The following is a 25,325-nucleotide window of genomic DNA, read 5'->3' on the forward strand; positions in this document are numbered from 1 at the left end:
CATCCTGACATGGCATACGGGGGCCCTATGAACAATGAGGAGCCGGCAATTTTGGTTAGGTCTGTTTAAAGTGGCTTGACACTGCTTAAAATGTTGGAGATCAAAGAGAGAGAGCAGGGATGCATGAAGCAATCACTTACCAAACTGGCAGGTACTCTGATGAATGTGACGTTTCCTCAGCATCACCAAAGCTTGAGATGAAAACGGAGAACTGATTAAAAACCACTCATCCAGAATATAAGCAAGTACCGTATTTTCTGCTATGAAAACAAGAGTACAGCAGCCGTTTGTTCCATTTCCCTATTCTTCCACGGTGTGATGGGCTGGGATTCGGACTCAGAGGCTGAACCTGAGGAATCCCAGCCTGCACAGGAGTCCCCGCCTCCAGAACCAGCTGAGCCGCGGCTGGGGCCTGAGACTGAAGGGTCCTCACCTGTGCTGGATCATCAGGTGCAGGCACCAGCTGAGTCTGCTCTGGCCCCTGAGGTGATGGAAGACCCATTGCCTGCAGGTGCTCCACTCTCAGACCCGTCAGGGGAAGAGGAGGTTGCCTCTGGGTCTGGTAACCCTCCAGCCTCTCCTGAGCTGCAGAGGCTCAGGGCAGAGAACTAAGTTCCTGCAGGAGGAGTGCTCGCCTCCAGGCCAGGAGAGGCGAGTCACCTGTGGACCGGGGCTGCCCTATGCCTTGGGGCAGATAAAAACCAGTCAGCCCGAGTCCCAGGTTGCGGGAGCAACATTGTTGCTAGCCTGTTCCTGCCTGCACCCTGACCTGCTCTTCTGCCATAGTTCCTGACCTCACCCGACTCCCTGCCTTGGACCCCGCCTCGCCTTTGACGGACAGCCTCCATACCGCACCCTCGACCTCGGACTGGACTCAGACCTCACCTCTCGGTTAGGCCCCGGGACCAGCACACACGGTTGGCTTTCACATTATATTTGGGGTGTCGCACCGTGTAGAAGCCACTTCCGGAAATCTAGCATGATATATTGGAAGTTTGGCACTCGCTTCCACATCGAGTTGATTCTGGAAATAATTCGTTTGCAGCCCCATTCACTTGGGAGATCGTGGGAGTGAAGGGGAGGGGAGTGCTCTGCCAGCATACAGTTCTTCCCAGCCATTTTCATGGCTGAGTTATTGGGGAATGCCTGTATGAAAGGGATGGGCAAGTAGCAACACTGTCTACTGAAGACTTTGTCATGCCACACTCACTGAAGTGAAAGACATTGAAGCATGACATGCCAGATCTGAAATTCACTGCATGCTATGATTTAAAAGAGAATTTCATGAAAATGCTCTACAGGTGGTACCTAACACCTGCAAAACTGGCCAAAATGTATAAATCTAGGTCAAACATTTGTTGGAGATGCAGGGAGGCAGAAGGCACTATGATCCACATGTGGTGGAACTGCAAAAAAAAATATCAGGGAATTTTGGGAAACAATATATAACGAACTCAAAAAAAAATAATGTTTAAATGTTCTTTTCCTAAGAAGCCTGAAGCCTTCCTGCTAGGCATACTGAGCAATGAAATTCCAGAGAAATATAGGAGAATTTTTATGTAAACAATAGCAGCAGCTAGAATTCAAATCACACAGGGATGGAGACTCCACTCCATCCAAATTAGACTGGCAGAACAAAATGCGAGAATACGCAGAATTAGCAAGACTACCAGCAGGACTTCGAGATGACACTGACCAAATATTTAACAGAGAGTGGGACGTATACAGAGTTTATCTAAAAGAACATTGTAAAAATATAAATTCTCTGACAGGCCTGGATTGACTTTCTGCATGAAATAAGAGAACTTTATAAAATTATTATAACTGAAACAACTTAGGAGAGATAAAGATAAGTGTGTAGTTAATAAATGTAACTTAGGAACCGCAATAAGGGGACTGGAAGTCATGTGGAAATTAATCATAATTTTGTTACCTATAACAAGTATCAATTTTGGATTGATTTTTTTTCCTTCTGTTGATTGTTTTGTGTGGTTTTGTTTTTAAAATCAATAAAGCATTTTTTTTAAAGAAGAAAGAAATTGAAGCATGACATGCCAATATATTAGTCAAGAAGCCCATTCCATAACACAACAGGTACTGCAGAGTGAAAGGAATGCTAGCAAACAACCATTCCCCATGTCTGAATACACCACTCTAGCAGGAGTGGAAGGCTTCAGTTCTGTTGATGGTCACGTTCTGACAGGAGCTGCCTACTGGGAGTGGGCGGAGCCACAGCTGGGAATAGGTGGAGTCAGTAGATCCTATGGGCTCCCACCAACCTTCCTAGGCCTCCTCTTGAGGGTCACTCCAAACAAAGAAGCGCCTACCAGTTTAGTTCACATTTTTTAATAACATGGCACAGATTTACATTACACAAGTCTTCGCTCATGAGGGAACATGCTGTGGATTGAATGTCGCTTCAGGGTTTTTTGTATTTTTTGTTTCCTTTTCACATAGGATCTAGAAAGGACTTTATTACATACAGGAGAAACAGCAAAAAGATTTGTATATAACAATTTCTTTACAATACTGAAAGCTATCACTACAGTGCCAGTGTACATCCCCCCCGCCCCAGGATTTTCTTACGTCTTTTTTTTTTGTCCGTTTTGTCTTGTTCTTTATAAAACACTGCACAACATCTGGAGTTCACAAAATCTGAAGTTTACAACTAAAACTTTTTTAGTTGACTACTAAAATAGAATTCTGATCATTAGAAACAGCTGTCTGTAATTAGACTTCTCTTTTTCTTTTTTGTCAAACAGGAAAACAACTTGAGATACCACTTTAATACACTAGAAGACCAATGGAACTATTTTTTTTTTATTCCATACATATATATTTTTTTTACAGTCCAGTAGTAGACAAGATATTGTAAGCTTCCTGATAAAGTCATATTCTCTCCAAATTATTTCGAAACACAACGTAAAAAATAAAACTTATGAAAACAGAGGTTTTCAAAAAGGCTAAAACAATTTCCATTCTTTAAAATTAATATATATTTATCTTTTATCTTGTGAATCCATTGCCACTGTGGTTAGAACATGCTGAGCTAATAGCAGAAATTACAACCAAAAATAAAAAATAAAAAAATGAAATGAATAAACTAATCCAATAATTGATTGTGCAAGAAAGAAGTATCAACATACAGTGCAATTGTTTCTGAAAAGTCAGTGCAATCCATACAGGCCTACTCAGAAGTGAGTCCCATTGAATTCAATGGGGTGGACTCCCAGGTAAGCATATATACCATTGCAGCCTAATGTCTTGTTTAATGAAGCAGATTTCTGCTGACCAGGGGAAATGGGAAGAGAGGAATTATGCATCCAACCCAAAACAAGAGGCATGAATGGCTGCCCCCCTCAGTCCCCACAACACCAATGAAATCCAGAATAACCAGACATTTCCAAGAAGAGCTGCGTTAAAAAATATACTGTGCATATCCCTAGAAGTGCCAGGTTCATAACACCCTGCATTTAGAAATAAATTGGATCAATGTTACTGTGGTGCCTATTTATGGCCTGCCACTCTTCAGAATAAGCCCACGAGCTTCCAGAAGTAACAATATATAGCAAAAGGAAATAAGAACACATTAGTTCCATTGTTTATTTTCTTTACAGCCTATTCCTGGGACACTGTTAAAACCAGGGCTTTTGGGGGGAACTCACAGGAACTCAGTTCCGGCACCTCTCAAGTGGGTGCCATTGCCATTCTAAGAGAATGAGGGAGGTGTTCATGGTGAGTTATGGCACCTCTTTTTCTAGAAAAATAGCACTGGTTAAAACCATCACATTTTGGGGAGCAAGGTCCAATGTGGGTGTGCTTTGTCATCACTATAGTTTAGGTGCAGCTAATTTCAGAAAATGGATGGAGTCACCAGGACAAGGCCCAATATCTTGGGGCATCTGAGACATCTCTTTCCTATTCCCTCCGTCTCAACGCTCCTTCAAGTTCAACTGGTGGTTTTTCCAGCAACTGATGAGTTGCTTGGCAATTTAGCACCTTTGGGAAATGGCTTCATCCATCTGGGAGAGGCAGTGGCAGGCAGGGAAGAGCAGGAGGTGATTAGAAACCAGCCAGTGGGATATACAGGTAGTGACTGCTCAGCACCACTCTATGAAGTCAAATGCCTCATTTGCTGAATGGAGTTATGTTAGCCCCAGAGTTCTGGCAACCCTATAGTTGGACCAGAAATTTGAAGGTGACATCAGGGACTGAAGGAGTTGCCCACTGGCCTCAATTAAGAGATCACTGCACATACAGCTGAGCCATGATGTAGCACCCTTACACAAGCAGGCACCATCATTTTTGAGACTTCCCGGGCAAGATACGGGGCTTTAGCAAGAGAGAGAAAACATAAAACCATGGACAGAAATTTGGTTTTGGCTCTTGGAGACACGAGTTCAGGCCTGGCCTGGCCAAGGATTCATTAAGTTGCTTTGAGCAAGTCCTTGCCTCAGACTCAAGTTCCTGATTTGCAAAATGTGAATCCTAGTAACCCCGGTAGGGCTACAACAAGGAGGACGGACATGATCAAATACTGTACAACACTTTGCAACTGAAAAGCACAAGACAAAAGTGGTAATAAGCAGCAGCAGCAGCTGATACTAAAGTTCTGTTTGCTGAAGTTTGGATGGCTTACATTTTTTCATCAAAAAAGATGGCAAGCAGGTGAGAAAAGTATGTTCAGGGAAAGTATGACTTCTAAGTGGGTGGTTGAGTTTGTTGACAAGGCTCCTTTGAGTTTAAAAGAGGCTTTTGTGAAAAGCCCTAGAATTCATTGCATAGCTGAAGGGATTTAGCTGTCATATAACAAGAGAAATGCTGCAGGCAACTCAGCAGTGGCCTTGCACGCCATTAAAAGTCTGCAAAGAGCACAGTTTAAGAAGTATTAATGTATTATGTTACTTAGCTTTCTTTCTATTTACATATTTACAAAGTAAAGCTTTCATCTTACCCATTTTGCATAAATGACCCATTAACCCATGAAGTAATATGGGGGGCAGGGGGGGTAGGAAACATCTCGCAGGGAAAAGAAAGATCTACAGTTTCCATCATTTTAGCATGGGGGGAGGGGAAAAAAAGAGGGAGCACTTTGCTTTTTTAGAGCCAAGATACTGACTTGCAGAATCTTACTCCTGCTGGGTGGGGGTTCAAAACAATAGAAAAGAATTAGGGGGCATAAAGAAAACACATCAACTTTTTTGTCTAAAGTTTCTGAAAACATATAATATACAACCCAACATCATATCATCATCATTATTTTTTTTAAAAAACCAACAAATATATTTGCACAATTGAGTCTATACATTTTTATACAGTTGGGTCATAACCAAAGTCTAAATTTGTTGAGTAAGAAGATCTGCACTGACATTCCATTTAACAAAATGTCCTCTCCTGATCTGATTCTGTTTGCCTTATCGTGCTTCTATGTCCTTGAGTGTGTGTGAGGGTGGTCTGTCCCGCATTTCTGACGACAAAGGGGTAGTCCTGCGTGGGGAGCTAGGTCTAGGTCCCAGAGTCGAAATGAGAGGGGGAGGGGCACTTAGAGCTGCCGTCGGGGGGCTTTTATTGAGGATCCCATTCTGAAGTCCTGAGGAGGGGCTGACCCTGGGATAGTGCATGCTTGGAAGTCCTGGGGTGATTAAGCTAGGGTGAGGCAAATGGCCGTCCAGAGCTGCAGGGTGAACAGAGTGAAGCCGTACGTGCTCATAGTCCTCTCTGAGCATGTGCAACCTCTCTCTCTCGTCTAGGTGGGCCCCCCTCTCATGCTCACGGCGAGGGTCAACCGAAAGTGGGTGGTGATGGTGACTGTAGTCATGTGGCTCTCTGTCCCTGAACGACCTCTCTGCATCATATAACCTCGGTGCAGAAAGACGGTGCAATGGGTCATTCCTCAGGAGAAACTCTCTGCCCAAAGGGTCTCTCCGGTGGATATCCAAGTCTCGGTAGGGATCTCTCAACGGATCCCTCATTGGGTCCCAATGGAAGGAAGGGTAAGGGAATCGTTCGCTGCCTGGAATTGGGCTGATCCCCATAAAAGGTGTCATCATGCGAGTCCTGTCTAGACCGCTGATATTGTTCATGGGATGGATGCCAGTGACACCCACAGACATGGGCATTGACACCAAAGGGCCTGGATGAACATTGGAGGTGGGCATTGGTGGTGGTGGTGGTTCAGACGGCCTGTGTGTCTGTGGAGCTTCAGGTGGGATGTCATGATCCTCCTTCCTTTCCTCCTTCACTTTAACTTCGCTGGATTTCTTCAGACTCTCATACGCAGGCTCACTCTTTTTCTCGGTATCTCGGCTAGAGGTGCTGTTAGGTCTGGTGTTCTCCACAACAGCAGGCCTGGTATAGGGTGAAGGTACCCGAGAAGATTGCTTAGACTCTTCCAGTGGTCTGTTCTCATGGGTTAGACCTTCTTTTTCTGAAATATAGTTGTCCTTTGCCTTGTGCTCATCAACGTTAACATCTTTCCGAGGTTCGGACTGATCCCTCTCGCGCTCTTTGGGTTTCTCTTTTTCCCGTATCTCTGGGTTCAGGTGGCTCCTTATCTGCTCAGCTGAGCTACGGCCATGTCCAAGGGAGCTCACAGAATGGACAGGTGCAGGAGAAGGATGGCTGGAGTGTCTTTTCTCTATACTCTCCCTAGATGAAGGAAAGCACAACAGTTATCTGTTGCAGGACACTACAGAAAGTAGAGGTCTATACCCAAAGCTTGCAACTCATTTCTCAATAGCATACACCAGGTGTGGAGAACCTTTGGCCCTCCAGGTACTGCTGAACTACAACTCCCATCATCATGGCCATCGGCCATGCTTGCTAGGGCTGATGGGAGCTGTAGTTCAGCAACATCTGAAGAATCAATTGTCATCACACCTACCATACACTGAAGTCTCTTTAATTTCAGTAGAGTTGACAACTCAGAAGTCCAAATGAGTTACAGTGAGTTAGGATGGCAACACACACTTTGTTGTGTCCCGGGACGACAACAATATTTTCTATAAGAAGAGTCCTACTGTGTAAGATAAAATTTCTATCTAGTCCAGGATCCTGTTTCCAAAAGTATCCAGCCAGATACTTTCTCACAAGTTCAACTGGCAGGTGTCAACCATCTGGCATGTCTCCCAGTAACTAGTTTTTAGTGGGACACTAGCTGTGAACATAGAAAGCTGCCTTTCAACTGAGTCATATGGTGGGTCCATTTAGCCCAGAATTGTCTACACAGTGACTGCAAAAAGCTCTCCAGGCTTTCAGATAGGGTGTCTTTCTCAGTGGAGATGCTATCTATCTATCATCTATCTATCATCTATCATCTCCTACCTCTTCCCACCACCCCAGGAGATAATAGATAAAAGTAATTAAACTATAATGGAATTAAAACAATGCCAAAACAAATCTATTAAAAAGCGGATAGTATAATTAAAAAAAGCAGTTGGTTCCCTAAAGCCTGAAGGAACAGTCTTCACCTACAACATAGGAGCATACCTCTAGTAAGCCTAGCAGCAGCCACTGAGAAGGCCCTCTTCTGCATCCCTATCAAACATGCCCATGTGAGAGGTGATCATGAGAGAATGGCAGTATCACCACCTGGGCTGGTTATAAGTAGATGGGCAGGCAGGTTGGAGCTGGCTCAGAGCAGACTGAGCTTGTTGGGACAGTGCCCTGTTTGCCCTCTTGGACCAGCCTCCACTGATCCGGAGTTTTCTTGCAGAACCTGCCAATCAAGGGGACCAATACTATGGCTGCAGTTCCATTCTATGTCTGAAGAGGGCTCTGCAGCCAGTCAGCGTGGCCGATGATTAGGGAACTTCTGGGAAGACCTGGTAGTTGCATAAGTAGGAATGACAAGCCTCTCGGCTCCTTGCCCCGGCGTTGCGCTCAACGATGCTCAGAAAAGTGTTCTTTCATACCTGTCTTTGTCATCTTTACTAAGAGAAGAGTCTCCTTTATCTACATCTCTATCTCGCTCATGAGCTGCAGCAGACGAACTGCGTTCCAGCTCACCTGGCTTGAGCCAGGGCGGAGGGGTCGGGAACGAAGGAGGAGTTCGGTGCAGGCGGTTCCAGGGCTCGTGTGGGTTGCTAAAGCTCTGCATACTGGGGCAATCCTTGTGGCCGAACATAGTGTTGGGCGCTGAAATGGTGAAGGGGGAAAAGAAAAAAAGAAGAAGCAATTTGCTCAGTCGATGGTACTTACCAATCAAACCCAACTTTTTTTTTATTTTTACAGCACTCAGAGTTTAAAATGAATACATATATTGGGGAGCTGGAAAAAGGAAAGGAGATTAACAGATAAGCATTAGCATTGGGTAATCCTCACATTCAGAAGGCAACTTGCCATTCAATCTTATATGTGCATTATGCATCCGTGAAAGAGACTGCCTTTTTGAGGGTGGCACATCAGCTTTGGAATACCCTAACCCGAAAGGAGGTAAGATGGGTACTGGCCCTGTATCCATTCTGGATGCCTTATTTGCCTAGTATTTGAAATGATACTCCATCATTTTGGCTGGTTGGGTCATTTCGGTCTTCAGATTTCATATTGGGTTGTACCTAATCAAGTTCTACTCAGACCCACAGGACTTAATGGACTTGAAGCTAGTCATGTCCATTAATTCCACTGGGACTGGACAAGTGAATACCAGCAATTTTTGCTTTTCTTGGAATTCTCTGACATCTTCATTTACTAGTGACACAAACACAGGAAACCGAAGATGGCCTCTGATAATTTGGTACAGTTGGAATATTTGGTGTGTATTCGGAATCACAGAATTGTAGAGTTGGAAGGGACCATAAGGATCATATAGTCCAACCTCCTGCAGTGCAGGAATCTTTCATCCAACATGGGGCTTGAACCCATGGCCCTGAGTTTAAGAGTCTCATGCTCTACCAGCTGAGCTATCTCAACTAACTTCTGCTCCACTGAAATGAATGGAGCTAGGTTAGTCATTAATTTCAATGGTTCTGACTTGCAGTGGATACAGCCAAGTCAACTAAGCTTCATTCAGAGTAGATCCAAGTTTGCAATACCCAATATTTTCAATGGGTCTACTCTGAGTTGGATTAACACTGGCTAGAACCCCGCTTTGTTTTCAACCACTTATAGTGTGGCTTTTCTGTTCACAGCGAGCAGCTGACACAACTAGAGAAAACCAAAGGAATAGATACATTAAGAAATAAGCAAGCATAATGGTCATTCATCACAAAAACCTCTGCAGTGGCAGAAAAAAGGACACAAACACAGTAATACAAGGCAGAGGCCCATCAGGACAAAAACAAGAAGAAGGAGGAGATGACAGTGGAAAACTAGGAACAAGATTGGACCAACCATGGCTTCCCCCAAGGAAAACTGAGAATTGTAGTCTATTACGGGTGCTGATAGTTGTTAGGAAACCTCTATTCCCTTCATAGAGCTACAATTTCTAGAATGGTTGAGAATCAATCCCTTTTCCTAGGGAACTCTGGGGAATACAGCTCTGTGGGGGGAATAGGAGTCTCCTAACAACTCTCGGCATGCTTAACAGACTAAAGTTCCCATGATTTTTGTTGTGGGGGGAGACTATGGTTGATTCAAGTGGTCTGATACTGCTTGAAATGTATAGTGCAGATGGGGCCTTGTATAAACCCAAATCCAGAGTCTCTTCAGAGTCGAAGAGGAGCCAATTTAACACCTGTTCCATGATTTGGGGTTCTCTCAGCTAGCTGTTTCTTTTGCCCACACTGTATCCAAGACCAATGTGGTCAACCACTTGCTAGAATTTGTTTTCCAACTCAAGGGAGTAGGCCCTGCCATTGGCCTACACTGGAAACAACCCTCTAGTCTCAATCTCATAATTTTCAGAAACATGAAAGCCCATTTTTCAAAAGTTGTGGATTTCTCTGTTGGATAGCATGATTTGCAAGCAAATCCCATTTTATAAAAGCCTTTTTAAATATGACCACTTTTTACTTTAGTAGCTTGCGGACGTACCAGAACTTTCCACAATTTACAAAACATTCATAAAAGCAGGAGTGCTATATATGCTATATTACTCGAACCTTTATATTTTGGGGACTGGGGATGTAGGTGAAATTAGACTGGATCAGGCCTGAAAACAAGATATAGCAGCTCAGAAATAATGCAAGAGCACCCAAAGTCCACAATTTCTTCTCCAGAATGGGATTGCCCCTTCTTTGAAAAAAAATCACCCTTTGGTATCCTAGGGTTGGCATGCAAAACTGAATGAGGTGTATATCCTAGATCAGAATAGCTTGGCTTCAGTTGTTTTCCTGGGCTACTTCAACACACTCTACTTGGGGCTGTCCTTGAAGTCAGTGAGTCTACTCTGAGTAGGCCTTGGTTGGACTCAGCTGTGCATTTCAATGTCTGAAAAGAGCCTACCTTGGGTAATGTCTCTTCTGAAAATTCTCTTTATGGTGAGTATTCTTTAAATAAATAAACCCAGCCGACCCCTGTTAACATTTAGTACAACTCACCATGTGAATTGGGGACTACTGCTTGCAGGACTATTGATGAAGGGATTTCATGGTGTGATGGCTCCCCCATTGCACATGGTGAGTTGTTTTACATTTTATGACTTTCATGTGTATACCCAGTTTCAGTTATTATTATTTTTATATAAGCGATACTACTTGAAATACTACTTGAAATACTACTTCAGACTGCAGGCAAGGCATCACGTCAATGAATGCTCCATGCATACAGAAGGCTAGTATATCAAATGAAAGGACAACATGCTGCTTTTCTATGTGCAGCAGACTTCTTGTGTATGTGTAGAGGAGCATGCATGCATGTTGAGCCCTCCACATATAGTCTGAAGTGCTGCAGAAGTGAGGAACCTGTGTCTATAACTCTACAACTTCTTAGACTCCCAACTCCTACCAGCTCACCCAGCATGGTCAAGAGGGTGGTCAAGGATTCTGGGAGTCCAGCGCTGCCTGCAGGGCCATTAAGATCCTCATACCTGCCCTAGACTCAGGTTCTCCATACCTGTGAGAACTAGGCCACAGAAGAGGGTTTCAGGAGGCCCAAGGGTTTTGAGAAACAGAGGCAGTCCTTTCCTTTTGGGGGGACACCAATTAGCCATGGTTTAGCATCCTTGATGATAATGCAAACCAAACACAGCCACAGCTGGGAGAATTTACTCACTAACGGCAGGGTTCCCAAGTCCCCCGAAGGCATTGCCGCTCACGGCTGCAAGGCTGGTGAACGTCGTGGGCCGATTAAATGTCTCTGAAACCAAATGGAAAGAGACTAATGGGAAGGGCGTTACCTATGATGGAGCATTTATGGCTAGATGTGTTTTACAAAGAAAACAAAATGATCTATCCCAGGCTTCCTCAACCTTGGCCCTCCAGATGTTTTGAGACTACAGTTCCCATCATCCCTGACCACTGGTCCTGCTAGCTAGGGATCATGGGAGTTGTAGGCCAAAAACATCCAGAGGGCCAAGGTTGAGGAAGCCTGATCTATCCAATGCAAGCTCGACTCTAGACCCATTGACATTGATGGACATGGCTAATATAGGTCAGTGGGTCTATTCCAAGTAAAATTTAGGTGGATACAGCATTCTTCCCAGGGTCAGCCATGGATAATTTGGGTAGGTGATATTTTCATCCCAGTGTCCTGCCTCATAACCCCCAATATAAGAAAGAAGTGGCTTCTCCCCAGTTCTACCCAATATTGTCTCATAATGCTTATATCCCTTGAGTTCCACTCTGCTTGTTTCCTAGGAGGAACAGCAGATTTTGAAATGTCAGAAGTGGAATATGTGTGTGCACTCTCACTAAATAGCAAAGGCCTCGTTCTCACATAACGATAAGCTGCAGTCAGGAATAAACCCTGGGCAGTTTCCAGTACACTCATTCCAGTAGCACAAGGATTTACTCTTGCACAACAGAACCTTCTTCCCTCTCCACCTCCACATATATGCTCCCCAAAATCTCTTTCAGCCCTTATTACAGAACAGGGGGAGGAAGGGGGGAATTCCAGGGATCTTTTAAACCAGGCAAAGGTTCTCCTATTGATTCTACCGGCAAAACTCATAATTTTTTTCTTTCCCAAAGAGGGCAATTGTAATCCTACAGCAGCTGCACGCAACCTTTGGCCTTTCATATATATCTAATCCTCACACCTGCCTCTTTCCCCCTGCTGGGTATTTTTTTCCTCTTTTGGCTCTTTTTTAAAAAGTGTATTTTGTTTCACTCCCTTCTTTAAGGTGCTGCCCAAATGACTGTGAATTGAAGAACGACGTGAAAATAATATAAATATAATAGCACTCCTGAATATGTGAATGTCGTGAGATGCCCCAGCCTTCATGAAGTGTATCTGCAGGGCTGAAATGAAGCAGAATTTCCAGGACTAAGATTGCAGGGAAATAGCTGGACACTGAGACAAATATCCTAATTATAAGAGCTCTTTGATGAGAACTGATGGCCCCTGGAGATGATGAGATCTCCTTCAGTGTCGGTATTTAAATAGGGGGGGGGGGGAGTGTCAGATTGATAAACCACTTTGGGAGTTGTAGCTCTGTGAAGGGAATAGGGGTCTCCTAATGACTCTCAGCATCCTTAAACTACAGCTCCCGGGGTTCTCTGGGGGGAAGGCATGCCTGTTTAAACTGGTATGATACTGCTTTAAATATACAGTGGTACCTCAGGTTAATAACTTAATTTGTTCTAATGGTCCATTTTTAACCTGAAACTGTTCTTCAACTGAAGCACCACTTTAGCTAATGGGACCTCCTGCCACTGCTGCGCCACCGCCGCTCGATTTCTGTTCTCATCCTGAAGCAAAGTTCTCAACCTGAGGTACTATTTCTGGGTTAGCGGAGTCTGTAACTTGAAGCGTCTGTAACCTGAAGCATCTGTAACCTGAGGTACCACTGTATAGTGCAGATGGGGGTCTTAGAGGGAGCCCATGTTGTGGCGTCCTGATGCACTGTGGCTCCCTTCGGTCCCAGTCAGCATAGCTAATGTACAGCAACATCCGGAGGGCATTGTGTTGGCTCCTTCTGCACTAAATCATGTAAAAAAATGCTCTCAAGGGTGATGGGCCCATCACCACAGCTTATTGCAAGTTGGTAATGCCTACTTACCTAAATGAGCAGCAGGGTTGAGGAAGTTGCTGTGATGGGGGTGAGGGCCAAAAGGGGGTGCGGCTGGGTGGGCAGCACCTATCAGGACAAATTCAAAAGCAAAAATAAAACAACACTTGAATAGCAGGTTCAGAGAAGATACACAGTGCCAACATATCACGATGCTGAAAGCAGGTCCTGTCTTCTAGAACTGAGGGGTATACTGTATATCGAGACCTTCCCTTGTAGCCCAGTAAACAGTTTGATGAAAAATGGCTGACAAACGTGTTTATAGTCACTGGACATCGTACACAGGTGTTTCTGGCAAAACTGGGATTGCATTCCAAATTTGGTTCACCTAGATGCTGTGTTGGTCTTGTCACCTGATCTCATGCAGATGTATCATTAGGACACTTCCAGCATGTCTCTCTACAGGAGGCTTTCGAGAGACTCCTTTGCTGGAAGTATTTAAGCAGAGGCCGGACTGCCCTCTGCCAGGGATGCTACACTCGCATTGCACATTGTAGATCCTGGGACAACCAGCTTTAAAGCCATGGTTATGCACGGTTCTGAAATTGCATGGGGAGTCTGCACAAGTTTGGAAGGCTCCTTGCGGCAGACATTCAGCTCCCCACACATAGAGGGTGGTGAGGCTCTGCAGAACAGGTGTGACTAAGGGTGTGGGCCCACTCTCACCCACACTTGATTCCAATTGGAAGTGGAGGGGAGCAGTGAATCATTGGAAAGATTTGCCTGTTCGGAGCTATCCAGGGTCCTGAAAGTCCAGCCTGACCCTTCCTGACTAAGACAGCTTCAGGCATCCCCAGGGACTCGTAGTCAGGACAGACTATTCCTAAGCATGTTTTCGGTTTTCCTTCAGAATTGCTCTGAGAAGACTGGCCACATTCCTTACTTGCTTTTTCCACCTTTTATTTAGTCACACAGCACACATGGAGTTTGCTCCCGAAGGAGGCAGTGACAACTACCAACTTGGATGGCTTTAGAATAGGATTAGACAAATTCGTGGAGGACAAGACTAACAAAGGCTACTAGCCATGATGGCTATGTTCTGCCTCCACTGTTAGAGGCAGCAATGCTTTTGAATACCAGTTGATGGAAACTGCATGAGGGCAGAGGGCTCTTAAAATTTACTTATCAGAAAATAGGGAAGGATTTGTTGAGCATAACTAATTAAGGATTGGAATGCAGTAAGGGGAGGTATGAGGAGGTCGGGAAAATCTTGTATGAAAAAGGGGTTTGAAATTATACATGTGGTGTCTTTTATGTTTTGTGTGTGTCTATGTTCTTGTTTTGTTGTGATTTGTGTTTTTAAAATTTGTGAAAAATTAATAAATATTTAAAAAAAAAAATGAGGGCAGAGGGCTCTTGTGACTGGGTCCTGCTTGTGAGTTTCCTCACAGGCATTGGCTTGGCCACCACAAGATGAAGAACTAGGTGGGTCTTTGGCCTGATACAGCAGGCTTGTACTATGTTCTTCAATAATGGATCAGTGATATGCATACTCACTGGCTGCAGAGAAGAGAGTAGAGGGCCGAGCTAAGTCATGGGGATGGTGGATGGCCCCAAAGAGACTAGGACCTGGTGGCCGACTCAGAAATTCAGGTTTCAGGCCAAAATCCAGTTTATGCGGATCTGATTGCATCTGTTTCTGTAATAGGAAAAACAAACAGGAAACAAACCACAATCATGAACAAGACATTGCCCCAGCCCAGTGGAATGCTCTGCCAACAGAGATTAAGCAGATAGCTTTGGTTTTAGTTTTGAAACATCTGCTTAAAACTTTTCTATGCCACCAAGTTTATGCATGGAATTAAGAAAATATCTATGGGTAAGAGTTGATCTTTGATTTTAATTTTTTACATGGCTTTTATTGTATGTATGTTTGAGGTAAACTGCTTTGATTATTTTTTTTTAATAGTAGCATACAAATATTTTTTATAAATAAATCAATAATGAGCAAAATACAGGGGAACATAAAGAGCTACCTTAGACTAGGTCAGACTACCTAGCTCTGCTCTAACTAGCAGTGGCTGTTGGGAAGCAAAGGGTCTTCTCCATCATCTGCTATGTGATCTTTCTAAACTAAGATGCCAAGGACTGGACATTGCACCTTACTATACAAAACACATGCTCTGGCTGTGTAGCTTTGGCCCTTCCCTTTGTATTCTCTTAGGAAGGTTTCACTTGCCCAAAGGGACTCACCTTCACTTTCTGTTGATGATGGTATATTTGCCAAGCAATATGGACATGCATAGCGCACCATTTTCCTGGTTTCTGTAAAAGAAGCAAAAACACAAGAGGCTATGAAAATGACACCACTTAGCCATAACAGTAAGATCTGAGCCTCTTCTCATTTAACAGCCATTACTTTTTACATTAAATGCCCTGCCTTTCTTCCATTATGAATCTTAAAATGGTAAAAATCTCGTGGTTGTAAAATCTCTCATGGTTGTAAAATCTCTCATCTCACTCTCATGGTTGTCATCCAATCCAAGCCCTGGCCAGACCATGACCTGCTTTGCTTCAGTTGCACTATGTCAAGCACTTTCAAAGCCATGCACTAAGAAAATAATGAAACAGACTGAGCTGGTGAAGGAGACAATTCAGACATTAGAAGTGAGCATAGAGTGGTACTCTGCAAACCAGGAATAAGAAATCTGTAGCCTCCAGCTGTTGTGGGATTCCAGCTCTCATTAGGTTCAGCTAGCAATGGTCAATGACGATGAGGATCAAAGTTCAACCACATCTGAAGTGCCACTGGTCTACAGTAGATCCCTGTTGTAAAGCTCTTACTGATTTATTGGTAAGTGGGAAAGTGGAATCTGGCTACTTAGTGAGGTTAATTATATTATGCCCCTACATGACACAGTAAATTCACTTTCCCATGGGTCCGAATGCTGCATACGATTGGTGCTTCTATGGCTGCATTCATCTCATGTTTGCTTTATAAGAGGGAACCCTATCCTAAATGGCGTTCCACATACACTCAAGTAAAAGTCCCAGCGAGACGACTTTACTGTATCAATGTGGCAAATGTTTGAATGCACACATCACACTCCAATAATAATAATAATAATAATAATAATAATAATAATAATAATAATAATAATTTATTTGTACCCCACCCATCTGGCTGGGTTTCCCCAGCCACTCTGGGCGGCTGCCACAGAGACCAAAAATACACTAAAATCCAAGTCTTCAGTAGTTAAACATTTTGTTGTGGGGATGCAATAAGCACACTTTTATAAGGACTTGGCAAAAATGTGAATTTTGTGAATGGGGTGCATCTGCACATTTCTGCCTTTTCCAGAAAGGTGATACATTCATGTTCCATATCCTGACATTGCAATTCTACTCAGTGTACCCTTGAGAAAGGCAAGCTCAAGTTCTCTTAATTTTAGCTATGAGCCTTGGAAGACCAGCTCCCTGTCTTGCAGGCCTTTTCCCACCTGGGAGGGCAGGTTCCTGACTGACTCCATCTACAAAAGCTGAGGCTGCTGAACAGACCCTTGGGTTGGGGTATTGTTCGAAGAGGGTTGTTGCTGATATTGATATTAATTTTTTGCATCTTTAATCTTTAGATCTTACTGTGATTTATGTGGAAATGGTTCAATTTGATTGTGTATTTTTGGATGCTTTATTTATTATTTATTACATTTGTTACGTTGTAACTATGCATTTTTTCATGTTGTAAGCCAGCTTGAGCATGGTTTTAACAATGGAAAGGTGGCATACAGATAAAAATACGTATGCATATTTGTATGTATTTCATCAGTTCTTTCCAACTGGATATACAACCTTCAAAATGGCCTAATAACCAAGCAGCTCTCCTTATTCCAAGTTTCACTCTCATCTTCCACATGCAACCTCTGTCCTTATGAGGCTGTTATAAGCTGGACATAATACGAGTCCTACCAGATTTGACCAAAAGCCTATCTAGCCCTACATATTGCTTTTCACAGTGGCCAACGGGATGCCTCTTGGAAGCCAAGAAGCAAGATATGAACAGTCACTCCCCAGCACCTAGGGCAGGGTTTTGGACTACAACTCCCATCACCCCAAGCTAGCAGGACCAGTGGTCAGGAATGATGGGAAAGACAGACAGACAGAGGTCAACCAAGACTTAGTGTCCTTCTTACCCTCAGCATAGGTCTGAAGGGATCTGTCAACTGCAAAGAGAAAGAAAGAGGGAAAGTCAATAAAGGAAACCTTGCCACTCAAACAGTTGCTCATCTAAGTTGCATTGCTTCACTTGGGAGAGTGGAAATTAAAATATTAGCATTTTCATTTCATTTGTAGTCTCTTTCAAAGTCTAAGCAGGCATGTTGCTTCATCTTGACCAGGTGTGGGGAGGTTTTTTACTCTCCTGATGTTGCAGAATTGCCGCTCCCATCATCCCTGGTTATTGGGGTTGATGGGAGTTGTAGTTCTGCAACATCTGGAGGGCTGCAGCTCCCCCACACCTGATCTTAGGGGTAAATTCCTGCCACGTTCACTCCTTTCCATCTCCCTGTTGTAAACAACAACTCCCACCACCCATGACCAGTGGTTCTCAACCTGTGGGTCCCCTGATGTTGCTGGACTACAACTCCAATCATCCCTGAGCTCTGGCCTTGCTAGCTAGGGATGATGGGAGTTGTAGTCCAACAACATCTGGGGACCCACAGGTTGAGAACTGCTGATCCATGACCATTAGGCCATGCTGGCTGGTACTGATGGGAGTTAGGAGTCCAACAAGATCTGGAAGGACACAGATTCCCCCTCTCTGCTCTGCAGGATTTATGCTTCCAAGTGTTGACAACCAACCAAACATGCCCCACAAGAGGGATTCTGACCTGGAGTTTGCCTGCTAATTCACTCAATTTAGCACTGTAAAATGGGAAACAGTGCAGTAATTTTTTTAAGTGACCTTTTGATGGACCTTTTGAAGATACAGAGGAGGGCAGTATTTTGGAAGAGGCTTACTTTTCCATACACAATTGCTAACAGAAAAAATTCAGTAACTATATCAACAGGAGGAGCAACCCTCTCCCCCCCCCCCCATTTTGTTGGACCATAACTTCCATCATTTCTGAACATTATGAGGGGTCTGATAGGAATTTGAGTGAACCACAATTTTGTTGGACCTCAACTTCCATCATCTTTGAACATTATAGGAGCCTTCACTCAGCAACACCTGGAGGACTCCACTTTGGTTAATGCTGGACTGCACATACCCCTCCTCTTTTAAAACCAGCTCCGAGTCACCCAATTATAAAAAAGCAAGTCAAATGATACAGACTGGTATAGACTGGTTGCTCTGCGGTGCAGATTTTCACACTGGAACAAATGTGGATAAAAAGGATTCATACAAAAATACTTTTTGACTCCCTTCCCACCCCCTCAAATCCATTCAAACCCATGCTGAATGGGAGGGCTCCTCTTGGGTCACAAGAAGAGGCCTTTTCTAACCCTGCTACCTGAAACGTCATTTAATTAGAGGTGTCAATGAGTCTTCCCAAGACCATACATGGTCAGGTGCTCCACATCGCAGATGGCTAACATCATCATCCTGACCCTGACTTGAAGACATCTGGAGGACAAAAAGTGTCATCTGTGGAAGTGCTGAACCTAAACCCAGACCTCAACACTGAACCTGAGCTGAAGTGTGTCAACCTTGACCCTCTCCCTAAAGCAGAAACCCCTGGAGGCAGAAACCCATAAGACAGAGTCTCCCAAGAGCATTATGCTGTTCAAAGCCTGCAAACCTTTGAAAGAAACGCAGAAGGCTGAGATGTAAGAACCTCTAGGTCACCTTTAAGCCTTTCTGCTATTCTCGATGTGGGTGGAGTCTTGGAGGTGAAGACTGATCCAAGAGCAATGAAACACCTCGGCTGAGCTCTAGGTGTAATCACAACACCCTGTCTGCTTGGAGCTATCTGTGGTCCTGATACAGTGGTACCTCGGGTTAAGTACTTAATTTGTTCCAGAGGTCCATTCTTAACCTGAAACTGTTCTTAACCTGAAGCACCACTTTAGCTAATGGGGCCTCCTGCTGCTGCCACACTGCTGGAGCACGATTTCTGTTCTCATCCTGAAGCAAAGTTCTTAACCTGAAGCACTATTTCTGGGTTAGTGCAGTCTGTAACCTGAAGCGTATGTAACCCAAGGTACCACTGTACTATAGTCTTATGCTCTCTGGCACCCTCAGGTTATCTATCACACCCTGTGCACTCCCACTCACAGCCAGCCCACTTAAGGACCATGAAAGTTATAACCTGTGATTTATGTTTTCCAAATTCCACACTTTCTCAATTTAAGCTCAGATCAAATAGCAATAAAAGGCAGAGTTAGGATAACCACCTCAGCTTCATTCATCATTCAATGGTTGAATGGCCCTTGGTTTGAAGGGGCTGTAACATTTTAGAACTTACCCTGGGATCTTTCTGCAGTAGGGTGTGTGGAACAGCTCCAGGTCTCGCTGCAACATCAATAGGATTCGAAGTCTACAAATGTCACATACACAGAAACAATGGCAGTGTAAATTTATGTGCAAACTTTTAAACTTTTAGAAGACCCCAAAAGAATTAGTTAGGCAGTAAATGAGGGTCTTCATAAAAAAAGAAAGGAACTGAAGATTATGTATCCATCTATTCATTCAGTTACAGAAGATGGAAACCTGGTGCCCTCCAGATTTAAGGACTGCAACTCCCATCAGCCTCTGCCAGTATGGACAATGGTCAGGAATGATGGTTTTGGAGTCCTGAAATATCTGGAGGGTCAAAGCTCCAAACCTTTGGACTACAGTTTCACATACTCTGAAATGTCATTTCCAGGGTGCCTTGCCTTGGTGCACACAGAGTCATAATTTCTGTCCTAGGTTAAAGACTGTTCTAGGTTAAAGACCTCTTAAAATGAGTCATAGATCTGTTTAGCTTTAGAAAATGAGATCTTGGCTTTTTACGTTTCATCATGTTTTCCTGTTATATCTGTAAGTATTCAAATCTGTTCTTTTTGTGTGTTACAAGATGCCATTGAACAGCCTGAACTGGCAAAAAACCCATCACTCTCTCACTGCTGCACAAAGCAAGCTAGTAAGATGCACACATGTCTTCTATCAGTTTCTTCTTTTCTAACCCAACAAACAAACTATGTTGTCTTCACAGGTTTTCAATTCTCAGGTGTTGCTTCTGCAAAGGGCTCACAGTTGTCGTTGGAGACAAGCCTCCTCCCTCTGTTGAGGTGATAATGCATGCTGCAGAGTACCCACTCTAACACACACCTCAACACTATTCACACTGTGCCTTGCTTATTTATTTTCCAGGTCCGAAAGCAAATATACCCTTTAACCACTAGGAGTCCCCTGGAAGCACTTTGAGTGTATCTTCAGACAGCATCTCCTGGATCACAACTTCCAGCATTACCTACCACAGTACCACCCATGCTAGGGTTTTTTGGCCAAAGTTGTGGAGCTTTCTTTTGCAAAATTGCAAAGAAATTGAACATTTCTTAGCTATTTCTGAGGAAAATTGGCAAAAAAATGGAACAGCCAACATGGGCTGCCATACGTATGGATTTTCCTGGACATTTCACCAAATTCTGCTCTGACACTGCTTGCGGATGCAGTGTTCAGGGTATCCCATACAAATTTCCCGGACGTATGGCAACCCTATAGCCATCCAGCAGGGTGGGAAGTGGATTCCAACCAGAGCTGATGGCCTTCCATTCACACAAAAGCAAGGAGCAAAATAAAAAATACAGGCTCACTGATAGTGCAGGTGAGAAGGGAGGGAATGCCAAGCTGGAGGTGGGGGTTGGGAAAGGGGAGTCAAATGGAATATTGCTGGGATAAAAATCCAAGCTAGAGAGGGACAGTGTGAGGGACAGGAGCTGAACAGTGAACAATTTGGGTTTGCACCAATAAAGGGGGTCAGAGAGAAGGGGAAGCAGCTCGTATCCAGACAGCTGGCTGTAGTTGTGGGTAATGAAATAATTTCAAGTGTTGGGAAACAGCAGAACGTTGGGGCATATAGAGAGCCAATGAAAGGGGAACATAAGACCATGAGCCCTGCTGGATCAGACCAAAGGTCCATCTAGCCTGCCATCCTGTTATCACAGTGGCCAACAAGATGCCAACTGTCCTCTCCCAGAAAATGGCTGAAGGTCTTGGCAATCTGACTGAGAATGTGGATAAGGGTTTGAAACAGATGGAACACATAAGCCATCAATCGCAAACTGTTGATTTTGACATCAGTAGAGGCAGGTGTCTCCATTCACAAAGTAAGAATCACCAAAACCGTCTTTCCAGAATAGAGATTTATAATGTAGTCATGAGAACGTTAAAACCTGACTTGCGAAGAACCCCACACAACATTTAAAAAAACAACAGCCATACACGCAGCCAAATACTAGTAGATGGTTAAGCTCAAATGGATTCTTAATAGCCTAATTATCATACATATGAGGACCTTTGCTAATGAACCACAATCTACATATTTAAGAAGCTTGAGTGGTGGAGCGGGGATAGTTTTCAGATTGGACAAACACAGCTCAACATCTAGCCTCAAAAGATTAAATTTAAAATACACTGGTGAACAATGAGGATTGCAGTTCTTTAAGCAGAATGCATAAGACTGACGTCAGTCTACCCCTGGGCTGAGAAATACAATACCTGGTATAAAAGAGCAGAAACAAACAGTTTAGAACATCCCTGAATACCTTGAGTTCCATGGTAGAAGAAAGGGAAGATATAAAATGAAAGAATGGAAGATTGCATCACATGTTCATAAGTGAACATTTTCAGATGAAAAGATGCTTTTTCAGGGCTCCTAAAATGCCCCCAGGGAAGTTTTACTGCCTAATTTTGTTTACTGCTAATTCTAGGCCGCTGTTTCAGCCCAAAGTATGCCCCCACTCTACCAGATTTTGGTTCTTCTGTGCAAACCTAGCTAGTCAATCAGCAATCACATTGAAAATGTAATGACAAAACAGCCCAATAGTTTTTCAAACTGGGCCAACATCACCAAGAAGTGTAGACTTTCCAAGGTATGTTTTGTTGAGACTTTGCCAATCGGTGGGGAACCTGTGATTATCCAGATGTTCTTGGAAACCAAGTCCCATCATCCCCAGCCAACATAGCTAATGGCTAGGGATTATGGTGACTGCAGTCCAGTAAGGCCCCAAGGTACTACACCACACCTCTGATATAGGGCTTTAAAAGCAAGAACCAGCACCTGGAAGCCTACCGGAAAGCATACCTCTCCACCCCGCCTCTGCCTCCCCTGCCGCCTCAGTAAATGAGAGTGAATCAAGGGAACACATGATGAAGGTTCATGCAGAGCTCTTTTCAACTGATTTACCCATCATCCCCAAGAGAGTTTGAGTCCCAATCAAGCTCAAAGGAAACTCTGGGATTTTGTGCCCCACATTGACCTAGGGAGGAAATGCCTTCCTGTAGACTCATTCATCTCTCCCAGCAGAGCCATCTCCAAAACCAAAGATGGGGAACATTTGGACCTCCAGGCTACAGCTGGACTACAGCTCCCAGAAGCCTCAGCCTGCATAGCCAACAGTGAAGGATGATGAGAGTTGAAGTCCAGAAGCATCTAGAGCAGCCTTTCTCAACCTGTGGGTCCCAGATGTTGTTGAACTACAACTCCCATCACCCCTAGCTAGCAAGGCCAGAGCTCAGGGATGATGGGAGTTGTAGTCCAACAACATCTGGGGACCCACAGGTTGAGAACCGCTGATTTAGAGGGTCACAGGTTTCCCATGCAGGCCCAAGACAAATAAAAGTGCTGCTCCTCACGAATACACCTGGGACTGCAAGAGACCACAAAGCCACAAGACACATGTCCAAAATAGGAAAGAGTCTACACAACACACACAAAACATATTTACAATTTACCTTGGGTTGAAACGCCCCTTGTAGTGAGCCAAAAGGACCAGTTGGAGGAATCATTGGAGGGATCCCTGATACAGCAGGAGGGTACGAGTGGAATAACTGTGACAAAGGGAGGATAACATCAGCAAAGGACCCCACACACATTTTCTAATTGCACATCATGCAATTTCAACTCAGAAGAAAGCAAAAGAGACACGGAGGCAGTTTATGAATTATGCAGTTCACATGATTGCTGCTGTTAATCAGTCAGTGATCCAACTGCATAAAAATCAATGCTGGACCACTGATGTTGGGTACTTGGTAAAGGAGGTGGCGATAAGCCTAGGAAAAAGACAAAGGCATCTGACAACAGCAATGAATAAGGGATATAATGGACATTCACAGAATGTTAGACAACAAGATGAACAGATTTGTGTGGAAAGAACAGATTATTTGAAAGCGTAAGGGGTAGAGAGCTGTCTCAGAATGGATTTTTATAATGAGGGTTATTATTATACTGTATTATAATACTGCATTACAGAAAAAAGAGAGGATGCAATGGGAAGGAACTGGAGCAGAAATGTGATCTCATTGTCAATTGCATTAGTTGTAGCAGTTAAACAACAGGAACAAAGGAAGCTGCCTTAATACTGAGTCATGAGACTGTAAGAAGAGCCTGCTGGATCAGGCCAGTTCTCACAGTGGCCAATAAAATGCCTCTGGGATAAGCAAGAATGACCTGAGTGCAACAGCACTTTCCCCGTCTGTGATTTCCAGCAACTGGAATTCAGCCTTAACAGTGGAGGTAGAACAGAGCCACAGATAGCATGGGCCTCCATGAATTGGTCTAATCCTCTTTCAAAACCATCGAAGTTGGGGGCCACCCCCGACTCTTGTGGGAGCAGATTCCACAGCTCAACTGTGTGAAGAAGTAATTTGTTATCTGGTTTGAGTCTTCCAACTTTATTTCGTGGTCCGTGAGTTCTAGGGTTCTGAGAGAGCATAATTTTATAAGCTTCTATCATGTCTCCTCTTACTCCTCTTAGTACTTTCTGTAAATTCAGATGACCCTAATGTTGTAACCTTTCCTCAGAGGGCAGTTGCTCCATCCCCTTGATCATTTCGATTGCCCTTTTCTGGTCAAACCCTTGGCTCTATCGAGCTCCAGGGTCTCGCCCTGAAGTCTTTCCCAATTCTGTCTGGAGATGCTAGAGATTCAGCCTGGGACCTTCTGCAAGCAAGTTATGTGTTCAACCACTGAGTGGTGGCCCTACCCAACATTCACCACAAGGCATGGGTAGGACGTTAACAGAATCCAATGTGGGATGCATGCCAATAGTGGTGTGGTCAAAACAAAAGTGGGTGCAGCCAGAGGGCACAACCTCCCGCCCACCAATACAAACAAAAAAAATCACATACACAAAGGTAGTTTGCATCTTATGCTTATTTTACTTACCCAATTGCAGCTTTGCATGGGGGTGGGGTGGGGTGGGATAAATAAATGGAGAGCAGAGCAAACTCATTTTCCATTTAGTTATTCCCCCTCCCCATACCTGTGCAAAGCTGCAGTCATGAGCTTACCGAGCTGTGAGAAGGCAGTGTGAGGGCTCTGTCAGCATCCCAGAGCCCTTGCGCCCCTTCGTCAATTTTCCTGAATTGCCCTACAGCAGTTTGGCTTGGGAAAAGCCTTTGGCCAACAGATGAGGCCTTTTTCTACAAAATCGCAGTGCAATTCCCTTGCAAATGCATTCCACTGACTCATGATGCCTGCCTGAGCCAAAGATCTAAAAAAGCACAATAGTCAGTTTCATTGTATTGTTCCATGAGGTGCCTAAGCACACTGAAGCATCTCTCTCTCTCTCTCTCTCTCTCTCACTCTCTCTTTTGCAATTAACATCATTAAGAAAATTTTAAGGCTTTCACTGAACCACCTGGCCCAGTTCCTCTCCCCACTCCTTTCATAGATTATTGCCGTCTTTTAATTCTATTTCGCTTCAATGTGAACTTCCAATGGTGCAGAAAACGTTTCCAAGATTAGATGATATTGAATAGCGGAGCTCTCAAGAACCCATTAGGCAGGCTTTTTTAATACTGAAAATGAGCATGTTAAAGACTCTAGCATCCATAACGCTTACTGTTCTGTATTAACATGCCAGTTCACAAAAGCGAAGGGAAGTTAGAAATTTCATTGTATGCTGGTTGTTAAAATATAGACGGTGGGAAAGGATGGAGACCTTTCAGAGTGTCTTGGAACTGCCACTGCTGCTTGAAGGCTTGGATTCCCATCTTGTCAACAAAAGTAGAGAGCTATCAATGTCCCATCTTAGCTGGGCCTAAAGTTGCAGGACAACTTTTAAGTAACAC

General features: G+C 44.0%; 1 protein-coding gene across 5 annotated transcripts in view; it reads right to left on the minus strand.

Annotated features, from left to right (window-relative positions):
• Positions 1-2,330: 2,330 nt before the first annotated feature.
• Positions 2,331-25,325, minus strand: part of AUTS2 (activator of transcription and developmental regulator AUTS2) — a 669,531-nt gene continuing 646,536 nt past the window's right edge. For 3 of the 5 annotated variants that reach the window (XM_083587454.1, XM_083587453.1, XM_083587456.1), the window contains 9 exons: positions 22,986-23,081; positions 19,513-19,584; positions 17,239-17,268; positions 15,302-15,373; positions 14,606-14,747; positions 13,100-13,177; positions 11,152-11,235; positions 7,914-8,136; positions 2,331-6,648 (listed from right to left, as the gene is read on the minus strand). In XM_083587454.1, the coding sequence (XP_083443580.1) occupies positions 5,415-6,648; positions 7,914-8,136; positions 11,152-11,235; positions 13,100-13,177; positions 14,606-14,747; positions 15,302-15,373; positions 17,239-17,268; positions 19,513-19,584; positions 22,986-23,081 (2,031 nt within the window). In that variant the 3' untranslated portion in view covers positions 2,331-5,414. Of the gene's footprint in view, positions 6,649-7,913; positions 8,137-11,151; positions 11,236-13,099; positions 13,193-14,605; positions 14,748-15,301; positions 15,374-17,238; positions 17,269-19,512; positions 19,585-22,985; positions 23,082-25,325 lie in introns of all 5 variants that reach the window. The other 2 variants (XM_083587452.1, XM_083587455.1) reach the window with 2 other exon arrangements.

The sequence above is a fragment of the Podarcis filfolensis genome (genome assembly GCF_964270895.1).
Source record: "Podarcis filfolensis genome assembly, chromosome: 15".
Taxonomy (NCBI): domain Eukaryota; kingdom Metazoa; phylum Chordata; class Lepidosauria; order Squamata; family Lacertidae; genus Podarcis; species Podarcis filfolensis.